This window comes from Rhipicephalus microplus, chromosome 3, assembly GCF_043290135.1.
Source record: "Rhipicephalus microplus isolate Deutch F79 chromosome 3, USDA_Rmic, whole genome shotgun sequence".
In the NCBI taxonomy this organism is placed as follows: domain Eukaryota; kingdom Metazoa; phylum Arthropoda; class Arachnida; order Ixodida; family Ixodidae; genus Rhipicephalus; species Rhipicephalus microplus.
In genome coordinates this window covers 61157942-61170582 of record NC_134702.1, presented here as the reverse complement: position 1 = coordinate 61170582, position 12641 = coordinate 61157942, and the positions used below count along the sequence as shown (strand labels likewise).

General features: G+C 44.8%; 1 protein-coding gene across 4 annotated transcripts in view; it reads left to right on the top strand.

Annotated features, from left to right (window-relative positions):
• The first annotated feature begins 3005 nt into the window (after window positions 1–3005).
• The window catches only part of LOC119161108 (uncharacterized), a 77331-nt gene continuing 67695 nt past the window's right edge, over window positions 3006–12641 (top strand). For 3 of the 4 annotated variants that reach the window (XM_075889625.1, XM_075889626.1, XM_075889624.1), the window contains exons 1-2: window positions 3006–3321; window positions 11919–12376. In XM_075889625.1, the coding sequence (XP_075745740.1) occupies window positions 11936–12376 (441 nt within the window). In that variant the 5' untranslated portion in view covers window positions 3006–3321; window positions 11919–11935. The remainder of the gene's footprint in view (window positions 3322–11918; window positions 12377–12641) is intronic. The other variant, XM_075889627.1, reaches the window with a different exon arrangement.

The following is a 12641-nucleotide window of genomic DNA, read 5'->3' as shown; positions in this document are numbered from 1 at the left end:
TCCTAGTTGCAGCTCAACTCCAAACAGCAGGCACTGGCAGCTCCGAAGTGAGTCAGCTCAGACGTTTATGTGAAATCTTACAACAGAAGCGCAAAAGGTACACAGGATCGACGAGAACAAGAGCTGAATTTCTGCTATCGTTTATTGAAGCGACAGACAAATAAATCTCTGTCATATGGGATCTAAACAAATATTAGTTAAAGCACAAAACGTGAAAAAAAGAAACCAAAAACCAAACAGCGAAGAAATTACACCGGAACAACACGTGCATGCCGGTGACTTTCAGAACGATATGGTTCTTATCTTTTTGTAAGTGCGATGGATAATTTGCTGACGCAGCTTCCATTTGCTAATGCCACCACTTCAATGATGAGCTTAGCTATCGTTAGGGTGAGTGGCCAACATTGTTTTTCAAGAAATGACACGCACATACATTCAGTGCAATGAGCCGTAAACTCATTGCGTGGAGCAGGCTAGTTGGTATTGCCATTCGTTCAACGCCAAACAGCCCGCTCCCACACCCTACTCTGTATGGCAGGAGGGCGCCTGAAAAAAATGGTTACTTCGACCTCCGCTTCTAATCTGTTTTTTTTTTTTGGCGGGGGCGGGGGGGGGGCGGTGGGTTCAGCGCGAACTAAGGATTTTACTGGGATGTTCATAGCAGTGTTCACTATCCGCAGGATATGTTTTCTCGCCTAACTTGAGGCGTGGTTAATTACGTCTTTAAAGAAAACACCTGCAATTCAACTGCAATTTAGTGCTGTGTATGTATGTGTAGCCTTCTACTCAGTACCTCTCCTGTTGCATTGGTTCATGTCGATTATGAATCTCAAGAAACTAGCCCGGCAAAGTTCTGTAGCAAAGAAGCTGCAGTTCTGTTATGGGTGCCGCCATCAATCGTTTCCACTTGTCCACAGTAATGTCTCAGCGAAAGTGCGAGGGAGTGGCTCAAGTTTAGGGTGGGGCACAAGGCAACTTTTGCGGCACTGATAAAATAGAAGTCCTGATGGTTGAGTGCCGCGCTTGTGCAGTTGAGTCCAATTGCGACGAAACTATCGAAGCCCTTAGATGCAACCTTTTGTTCTGCAGGTAAGATCACGGTAAAAAAAATGAACTTTTCTTTTTGGTATGAAAATTAGCTTCTATGCTTTTGCATGATAAATCGTTATGAAATATACGATGGTTCCCGCGGCGTAACTGGAGCTGACGCTAATGGGACACTGACTGCAAATAACAATTCATGTCAGCGTATGTATACTCAGTGCATGACGTCTAAGAGAGAGAGAGAGATAAAGATGCAAGGAAAGGCAGGGAGGTTAACCAGGCGCACATCCGGTTTGCTACCCTGCACTGGGGAAGGGATAAAGGGGAGAAAAGAGGTTGCAGAAAGATGAGAAGGTACACACAATCACGAGCACACTCGGGGAGCACACACAGTCTACAGGCGGTCGCTCAGGTTTGGGGACTTCAGGTAAAGTAGCAGTGCTTTAGTTGCTTTCTGCGCAACTAAGGCAGATTCCCAAGGTCCTAGTATCTTCTGCACACAAAATGGTCCGGGGTCAAGTTGATTCAAAACCATCCGGAGCTGGCGTCGCTGTGTGTCGTAGCAAGCGCAACTGCACAGGACGTGTTCGATGGTCTCTTCAGCTCCGCAGTAGTCGCATGTAGAAGTGTCTGCCATACCAATGCGAAAGAAGTACACCTTTGTAAATGCAACACCCAACCAAAGGCGGCATAACAGTGTCGCATCGGAGCGGGACGTCTAAAACGGCAATATTATCAAAAGCAGTGCCCTACTCACTGAGAAATTGAGCTAAATGTATTACACGACGGGCCCCATGAGTGGGATATTTTGGAAATTATCTCAATGACGTCAGAGTGCCCGACTGCAATTAATCAATAATAGTCAAACTAGCTGCAATAAAAGTAGAAACTTCCGTGCATCAAGAGACACAATGAAATGCCACTTGTCCGTTATTGTCTGACATAAAAAAAAAAAAGAACCACCTGGCATTACTACGGAGAATGGCGCGAGTGGTTCGAAAATTCCGTTTTCGCCTGGTTAGGCTGGATGTGTGATGCCATCTAGAGGAGCTCAGTGTAACCAAGCAGCAGAACCATATTCTCCGAGACGGCAGATAATGGTTTAATCATAGAGTTAATATGGTTCGATGGCTTTTTTTGCTGCTACTTTCTCTCCGCTACAACAAATGTCGGCGGCCGTGCAGTAAAGGCGGGAAACGTTGTGCACGGCAACAGTTGCGTGAGACAGACCACTTTGAGGCGGGGGATTTGAAGTGCGCTAACGTGATCCGGACCACCAAAAAGTGATTTTATTTCAAAGTAAGCACTTCATTGGAACTAAAGTAGCAATTCGGGGTTCATGGACCGCTATTTCAGCAATTAACATCTACTTAATATTCTCTTTTAGTGTGGCGGCCGCATTTCGCCGCCGTCGAAAATGGGGCCGCCGCAGCCGGGATTCGGTTCTTTTATAAGGTTAACCACAAGTTGGTACTGCATGTATTGTAATAAGAATAAAAAAATGTTACCTATCACATGTGTCTAATATTGTGATTTTTTCTTGAGTGATTGGCATTTAAGTATGTTAGGTGCAAGTTTTTATAGTTAAAACCAGATTCACTGTACCGCAAAAATTTTATGAGCTATTTTTTATATTACTTGTTTTGTTTATGATGGTCTGGATGCCGCTAAACATTTTTTTTTTTGGGGGGGGGCTGTACAAACTGTGTACAAGGGTGCAATTGGCTCCTTTTTCAGGCTATGTGGTCCAAACCCTGATTTCCTTTTGTTTCTTGTTCAAGAAAACAATACAACAATCTTTTAAATTGGATTGAATTGAACTGGCTGCCTTTCTGTTTTTTTTTCTTTCAAATATCCCGCCGTGCGCGCCACCTCGAAGTTCTGGCGGTGCCGGGCCGGCTTGTTCGCTTCTGTCGGCTATTGTCGACTTCGATATTCACATCGGAACTCGGCGAGCTAGCGCCTGTATGACGCTGCCCCTCTTATCAGTTTAACTTTGAAGCTGCGTAGTTTTTTTGTTTTTTGTTTTTTGCTCTCCGCACGCCGCTTATCAACCAGCGACAGCTCTGTCGAGCGCGACGCCAACCCTGCCGCCCCTTGTGACAACCGCCAGAACAGGAAGAAACCGAGTGGTTCGAAACAACGTCTCGAATCGACGTCGTCTTTGCATGGACGTGTTCTTGTGCCCAGTGCCACAGGTGAATCGATGCCTTCGCAACGCCGGTGAAGTGCTCGGTATTAGGACGTGAAAATTTCGTTGACGCCCATGTGTTGAAGGTGAGTGCGGAACCTGCTCTGGCTCGTTTTTCGATTGCATTGCCGCGGTTATCGTTTCGACCGTGTGAGTCACACTCGTCTTTAGGGTACGCAACGTGTTGATTAGGTCACCGTCCTTCGCAAAAAGTACGCATGGGCCGGCGCCGTGGATGATACAACGCAGGGTCACATCGCACGTAGTAAGTATATGAGCAAAACCTCGCACATCGAACTGGAGGTAGCAGGTGCGGTTTGCGCGAATAGTGATCCCCAAATAAAGCAAGCTGCAGAGCAGCCATTCATCAGGCTGCCCTAGACACGCACCGTGTAAGAACGTACGTTAAAGTAGTCTCTTGGCGATACGAAGAAGGAATCCGAGCCTCCTCTCAGAAGTAAAAACTAAGTGTCTCCCTGTTCGGAGATATGTCTTATCTGCGTCAACTGCTTGCTTATATTCACACTGTGTCAGCTGTCGTTGGTTTTGTATTCTGTACTGCATATAAAAATGGTCTGCGCCTTAAAGTCATGCGTCAGCTTTTGTGTGCTAGGCAAATGTTTGGTACTTGAAACGCAATTGACTTGGGCTGTTAGTAACCCGGGCTGGAAATCGAAGCTCTCGCTTTTGCGGGGTCGTCCGTTGATTGGCGATGTGCGAGGCAGTCGTCCAAATTTATTTATTCTGATGCGGACGAATAGAGTCATGTGTTGGGTATAGAGGGCAAAGTACGTTTCAATAATCATAATTCGTACGCGTCGATTGATCGTTAGAGCCTGACACTACATTGACTCAATACTGCAAGACAAAACCCATGGGAATCACTAAGGTTTTTCTTGTTGATTCGAGGGCAACGAGCTATTATGAGTCTCAATACCTTCGAACTTGCGTGTTATCACTGACACATCAGGACGGTGGTGTTGCGTGGTGGTTTATTTAAAACATTAACCACTTCCGAAACTATGAATACGTGCAACTGCACAATATGGCGTCGCGGCGACTTTCGTATCACAATCGAGACCTTTATCAACCGAACGTATATTTCATGCTGTTCGAAGGAAGCGTGCGTTATTTATATCCGTATCGCACTGGCTGGTTATCTTCAGCGCCTTTTCGTTCGGCCGGAATTTTCAAGCACTGTCGAAACATTGTCGGGTAGCAGTCGCTTCGCATTTCTCGTTGTCATAGGGTTGGCAAACACTTCAGCGATGCGAAGCCAGAGTCGTTGAACGAAACCTTTCGTCTACATTCCAGGAATAGCACGTGAGCCGCTGATTCCTAGTCAAGAAAAAAAGCTCCCCGGTTGCGTGAAAAAATGACCGAGTTGTGAGCATGATTAAACCTGCTTTCAAACAGTATACCGCGGTATTTGCGAATGTATCCTGCTCTCTCTCTGGAAGCTGAACCATTATTTCGGGCATACGTTAAGAAATAATGATCGTTAGTCACGTTCACTTTTTATGAAAACAATCGACAAATAACAACCTGGCTTGTTTGTTGTAGCTAGACGTTACCAAAAAAATGCGGTGATTTGGGCGTCCTTTGTCTTTGTCACACTGCACTTGTACCCGAAGATGATGAGCATTACTAATTCAGGTAGGGCCATGCGATTATTCCGAAAATTCTAATACCGAACCAAAACACGTCATATTTAGTACTGAGATCAAATACTGCTTATCGAAGTACGGACTACCTTTAGGATGTTTTTGAATAATCGACACCGATGGACTTTGGCATGGGCACGAGGGCATCAGGGTGTTGGTCCCTCTCCCCCCTGTAAGGCTGCCCTATACATTGACTTAATAGGGAAGTGGGGCACTGCGACAGCTTAAGCCGTGGCCCCCTTGAAGGGGAACCTTGAGCACGCCTATGCTGATAGATAAGACATTAAAATGAAACTTTAGGATTGCAAAGGGTAATTTTCCTTGTTTTAACTGAGGAATTAACAAGACACCTGCAGTCTAAGCTTCGACGGGACTGTGGGCGCTATGTTGATCACCGCGTGGAGGCGTATTCGCTTCAGAATATCCGGTGTCGTCCCAACAAGACTGTCACTAATCAACGTTCGTTATCATGAGGCAGGTCATTATCATGAGCGGTTGTGGACTACGGGTGTATCCAGATTTAGAAGCGCGATTTTGGTAATTGTACATGAATAACAGGCACAAATGTATTTGCGTCAGTTGCTCTTGCAGATAACGTTGTCTACACGGCTGTTCGCATGCTTTTAGTGCTTGCGCTCACGCTGCGATAACTGCTTTATCTGTTCGTATACGTATTGAGCAGAATGTGCGGTGTTTTCAACATTAATTAAGTTTATTTCTTTTATAGAAAAATTAGTGACATAGTACCACTTTGAATGATGCTATAGGTATTGTATTTTACGTACAGTCCAAAGTTTTTGATATCTCGTCACTGGTATCATCATCGTTATCATCCTTGCTATAACTTTACTAATAACTTACTTTAATAACTTTACCCGCTACACATATCTGCGGTGATCTCCGTCGAATAAAAGTAATGGAAATGTTCCCTTCTTAAAGTTATTGAATATTTGTTTTGAGTGAAAATGAACGGGAATCCATCAACTCTCTTTAAGAAGGTTACCTCATTATTCGAAGTTAACTGCAATAAAGTTTGGTTCGGTTCTGGAATTCACAACTCCCACTTATATACCTGTTATAGCTTAAGAATTATGACAGTGTACCTAATTTTTTTAAACGAGCCTCTTATTCTACTGTGCACATTTCTCAATGTATCTAGAGAATATGAGGCTTTATCAATATTTTCCTGGCATTTCATCTTTCTTTTGTCCCGGAACACTTTGAGCGTCTCTTCCTTATCAGAGCCTCTGATCACTCGACACTTCCATCCGCATTGAAACCCAGAGCTTCCGAAAGATTTGGCGCCTTTTATATGCGAACTTTACTCGCTACACATATCTGCGGCGATCTCCGTCTAATAAAAGTTGTGGTAATGTTCCCTTCTTAAAGATATTGAATATTTGTTTTTAGAGAAAATGAACGGGAATCAATCAACTCTCTTTAAGAAGGTTACCTCATTATTCGAAGTTAACTGCAATAAAGTTTGGTTAGGTTCTGGAATTCACGACTCCCAATCATATACCTGTTATAGCTTAAGAATTATGACAGTGTATCTAATTTTTTTAAACGAGCCTCATATTCTACTGTGCACATTTCTCAATGTATCTAGAGAATATGAGGCTTTATCAATATTTTCCTGGCATTTCATCTTTCTTTTGTCCCGGAACACTTTGAGCGTCTCTTCCTTATCAGAGCCTCTGATCACTCGACACTTCCATCCGCATTGAAACCCAGAGCTTCCGAAAGATTTGGCGCCTTTTATATGCGAACTTTACTCGCTACACATATCTGCGGCGATCTCCGTCTAATAAAAGTTGTGGTAATGTTCCCTTCTTAAAGATATTGAATATTTGTTTTTAGAGAAAATGAACGGGAATCAATCAACTCTCTTTAAGAAGGTTACCTCATTATTCGAAGTTAACTGCAATAAAGTTTGGTTAGGTTCTGGAATTCACGACTCCCAATCATATACCTGTTATAGCTTAAGAATTATGACAGTGTATCTAATTTTTTTAAACGAGCCTCATATTCTACTGTGCACATTTCTCAATGTATCTAGAGAATATGAGGCTTTATCAATATTTTCCTGGCATTTCATCTTTCTTTTGTCCCGGAACACTTTGAGCGTCTCTTCCTTATCAGAGCCTCTGATCACTCGACACTTCCATCCGCATTGAAACCCAGAGCTTCCGAAAGATTTGGCGCCTTTTATATGCGAACTTTACTCGCTACACATATCTGCGGCGATCTCCGTCTAATAAAAGTTGTGGTAATGTTCCCTTCTTAAAGATATTGAATATTTGTTTTTAGAGAAAATGAACGGGAATCAATCAACTCTCTTTAAGAAGGTTACCTCATTATTCGAAGTTAACTGCAATAAAGTTTGGTTAGGTTCTCGAATTCACGACTCCCAATCATATACCTGTTATAGCTTAAGAATTATGACAGTGTACCTAATTTTTTTAAACGAGCCTCATATTCTACTGTGCACATTTCTCAATGTATCTAGAGAATATGAGGCTTTATAAATATTTTCTTGGCATTTCATTTTTCTTTTGTCCCGGAACACTTTGAGCGTCTCTTCCTTACCAGAGCCTCTGATCACTCGACACTTCCATCCGCATTGAAACCCAGAGCTTCCGAAAGATTTGGCGCTTTTTGCTGCCCTTCTTCACCGAACATTCTAGCCTTCAATTGCAATGTTTTGAGGAGATAGTGGACTACACCTGTAACAAACACCTGCCTCATTCTGTGGCGGCTATTCTTCGCGGTAGGGTGTTTTTTTTCTCAGTCAGTAAGAGCTTGGGCATTAAGTACTGCAGCATTGCCTGTAATGTCACCCTGACATTACTTTAGTTGCATTTGTAAACCTACGTGTTTGTGTGTTTATCGTTCTTGTTTTTCTTTCCGTATTTCGTATTACTTTTTTTTTCGCTGTTACTGTAACAGCTGTCGATGATGACGAGACGTGGCTGACACTTCTAGTACACTCTAACGTGGCTGTCTGTTTGAAACTAAAGGGTTTATGAGAATGGTCAGTCCAATGTGCTGTCTCCAAGCAGTGGTGACACCTGTTGAGTACCGCTCAAGGCGCTGTACACGGGCGCGAAAAATAAAATGCTTCGCGTAGGGTCTGCTACAACAAAGCGTTGAAGTTTTCGACAGCATACGCATCACTTGGACGCTTTTGGCTTGTTTTGTAATTCGGGCAGTTTTGAGTATTACGTTCTAGACAGTAGTCCAACATAGGCAACCAAAGCGATTTCCTCGTCGCACTCATCTCAGAATCGATGACTGTTGAAGCTATAGCGATTCAACGTAGCGACAAACCGGGTTGCTGCGCACTTCAGCTGCAGTTTATATCTGCTGCGGCAGATTAGTTGCCAAAGAACTTGCACCGAGGACGCCCGTATCATTTGCACCCATCGAGGTCGCCATTTCGTGGGGAAAAATTCTAGAACACCCTTGTCAGATGTACTCTAAAAAATCGAGTATAAAGGCTATCTTTTTGTACCACAAGAATAATGACCATACGGCTTGCTTGCGCTTTTTCGGCGCTGGTCACTTTCTAATCAAAGAAGCTCTGTCACGCTGATGAAGCGAATGCGTGAATTTCGTTCGTGACTTGAAAGCACCGGGCTCGCGGTGACAGTGCAAGGAAAGCAATGCAAGATAGATGACGATTCTTGTTGTGGGACCAAAAGATGCCCCTTTTTACTCGATCTTTTCTGTGAGAAATGTGGCCAGTTAACGAATCTCAAGAGGTCTAATTAATCCGTAGTTCTCCACCAGGGCTTGCCTCGGAACCATATGGTAGTTTCGACTCGGAATATTCTGGATGGATGGATGGATGGATGTGGCTGTACCCTTTAGATCGGGCGGCGGCTAACGCCACCTAGCCGTAATAATTAGTGAGCTAACCATTACATTTATCTTTTTTTTCTTTAAATAATGAAGTTGAGGATTCGTACTTTGCAGTGAAGGGTGACGGAAATAGCTTCCGTCACTTTGCAGCGCCAGAAACAACGCAGTGACGGAAATAGCTCACGTGGGACGAACTCTTGTTTTATGTGTATTTTTTTTAAACCAAATGATTAGGTGGCTCATCAAACTCGCAAAGGTGTTGGTGACATCGGGGTCAAAAGAAAGGAATGATAAATCATCATAATGATGACACAGATCCCCAAAAATGTGACGTCACGTAACAGGACATCGTCACATGGGATCGTCTCCTTGTCAAAGTCGTGTCTCATACACAGAGGCGCTACAATACGAAGACGGCTGCTGGGACTGGGCACGTCAGTACAGTCGACAGAGGGGAAAAAAAAACTGACGAAAGGGAGAAGGTGGCTCTCGCCTTCGAGTCTTGGGTAAATGCATGAAAGACTGCATGTGTGATATTTTGTTCTTTCGCGTTTTTTCGTGGCGTTAGCTGTCGAAATTTATCCCCAACAAGTCTCACCGAGTAAAACCTTTCTGAGTAAACTCTAAGAACTAAAACGGCTTCGACCGGTCGCTTTTACAACGACAATGCGGGGCACCATCAGCAGCCACAAGTGCTAACTAGGTGACATCGGGCTGAGTACAAGAATTCATTCGGTACTGGTCTTCCCGTTTTCTGTTGGTTTGTGACAGACAAGGGAAACTTGTCTTTCGGCCGGCCTACAGTATATGTAGGCTCATGGAACAGTTGGCGTCGGCATTAATGGCACGTAAATACGTAAATACACAGAATGTATATATTCATGTTTCATTTGTGCATTTTGTTTACCATGCAATATGCATATTTGTGCTTGTCTTCTTGTGACACATTTTTGAGCGTCTCTGTTTGAAACATCGATTGTACTTATCCTTTTGCGTCAGCTCGCATTCATGTTAACGTACTTGAAGTCTGCCTTCATCGTTAACGTATGTCTAACAAGATGATGTTCTGCTCAAATGTTACTGATATCTCTCAAAATAAATTTGCCTAAACACAGACCTGCACTCGACGTTTTGCTTATAGAGAAATGAACTCCACAGCATCTGCAGGCAAGCGCAAGGGACGCTCATCGGCCTCTTTGCCATACACTATCCGGGTCCCGCAATAACGCTGCTCTATTTGACGTGAGTCGCAGAGTTCAAGTGAGCGCGGATTCGGTATATGGCAAAGACACCGATGTGTGTCGCAATTGCGTGCACGCGTAAGTACCGTGGAGTTTCGCGTTCCATGATGAGCAGCACTTTCTGGACCCAGTTCACGAAAGTGTCGTGTCTGTGCAGCACCAGTTCCTCTAGTGTTAGCGCAGCATGACACCAGCGGTTTTCGGCGCAGCGGTCAAATCGAGGGCAGAAGCGCCTCCCTGCAGTATACCTCGGGCTACTTGCATCATACGAGAACTCGCAGGGAACCTAGCGTGACAGTGCCGATGAATTAGGGCAGCACAGCGTCGGATCGAGTGGCGAAGTCCAGCAATCTGGAACTGTAGCGCCTAAAGTGAAACCAAATCGAGGAGACCTACATTTTTTTCAGGATGACAGCTGCACGCCGATGACGCAGTGGAAAAGAAGGAAGGGCGTAGATGAAGCGTGAAAGGTGACATGAATACGTATATGAGGTGACATGACGATTCTAAAGCTATGCAATATATAGGTCTTGCTTTGCAAGTCGTATCTCGTGAAACTATCTCCGAAATGAGAGATGTGTGGTGGCGCATAACGCTATACACCAGACGGCGCTGTGGTAGCGTACTGTGCACTGTAGGAGAGCTGTAAAATATGTCACCTTGATTGTTAGAAAAAAAAAACACAGCTGTCGATCTCACTGTTTATTTGAAAAAGTAGGGGGGGGTGCAGATTAGAGAACTTGGTATTATGCTGCGGGAGACTGTTAAGCTGCCTCTGTGTACTAAGATAAAGGAGGCAACAAACGAGCGTCACGCCCTTTATTTAGAATGCATATTATAGCTGGATTTATACTCTGTTACGCGACAGCTGCAGGGCATCCGTGTGCTTTAACAAAGATGTGGAATCTGTCCAGGGAGTTATTGTACTTTACCGTGGTAGAGATGTATGCTGCTTCGTGTATTCAGAACAAGTGGAGGACTACCCGCGCCCGAACTTCACAGCGGCACTTTAATTGCTATCGTGTTCATCTCGGAGGAACAGTGGTTAATAGCCCAAAGGTGGAGGGCACGACCTTGGCTGTCACATTCAGATGGAGGCAAATTGGTAAAGATTCACGTGGTGTCTGATGTCAGCGCACGTTAACAAACACCAGATTGTCGAAATTAACACGTCCCTCAACTACGCCGTCTCTCGTATTCATATGGTGATGTTGGGACGTAAAAACCAAATAATAATAATAATAATAATAATAATAATAATAATAATAATAATAATAATAATATTAACTTAATATTATAGTTTTCATTCCGTCAACGATTCACACTTAACCTATTGCTGTGCGTTAACTCAGCAGGGCGGCTTGGGCCACACGTGCAGGGATATCGAAAGGAAAGTGATTCGACTCATTGGTATCCGTTTCCTTAAATGTTTGTTGTAAACAAAGACTACAACTTCAGAAATGAAATTGAAAGGAAGAACTGCAAGAAGGAGAAATCGTAGACGGTCCCCAGGAGGCGCTGTGGAAAGGGTGCCAGCGCAACCACCCATATATAGGCATTGTGTTTATGGTGGATGGACGTCTCTTGGGTAGCCGTGCAATCGAGGGGTCAAAATAAGACCTGTCAGTTTGACTTACCAAGACGTGTGTTGGTACATCCTTGATGCGAAGCTAATGATCGCTATGAAACGGCAACGCAGAGGACAGGCACACAGCACAGCTTGTCCTGTGTGCCTCTCGTCTATGTCCTAGTTTTATAGCACTCGCTTGTTTTACTGTCAGTCTGCTTCAACCGCGTTATTCTGGCAGGAAGATCAAGATTTCTCAAGAGGGAAGACGAGCTAGAATACAAAGTGTGGCTGTGTACAGCTGGGTGTCATCTAAACGATGCTTAAGTATCCATACCATCCTGCAGCCACGCAAGAACAAGCTATGGAGGCAGAGAAAATGATCTGCTATTGGACCACGTGCGGAAAGCCCTTGCCTGCTGAGCCCGGGCTCCGTCACAAGTTCGTCAGGTGCTCGGAGTGCGGTCATCTCTCCTGCCTTCACTGCAAGGCAATGCACGAGGGCAAGAGCTGCGCGGCGTTTCAAGCTGAACGAAGACCAGCAGCACGGAGTCCCACGCCTTCCCCGTTGGGTGCCCGACGAAAGAGCGGCGACACCCCGTCACCCTCGAAAGGCGGAGGGTCCAGTGAAGGTGACATGTCGCCATCGAGGGTTTCGCCACAAACAACCCTTGCCACGTACTTCGATGCGATGACACTGCTAACACCTTGCAGACTCTCCTGGGCAGATGACTCGGCGAGTACGAGCTCGGCGGGTTCATCGCGCTCCCCAAACGTCGCGGCACAGTCCACATCACCGAGCAAGGTGGGTGCAATCACTAGTAAACCCAGGCGTAGACAGACAGACAGACAGACAGACAGACAGACAGACAGACAGACAGACAGACAGACAGACAGACAGACAGACAGACAGACAGACAGGCGTAGACAGGCGTAGACAGGCGTAGGCAGACATACAGACAGGCACAGACAGACAGGCGTAGACAGACAGACAGGCGTAGACAGACAGACAGGCGTAGACAGACAGACAGGCGTAGACAGACAGACAGGCGTAGACAGACAGACAGGCG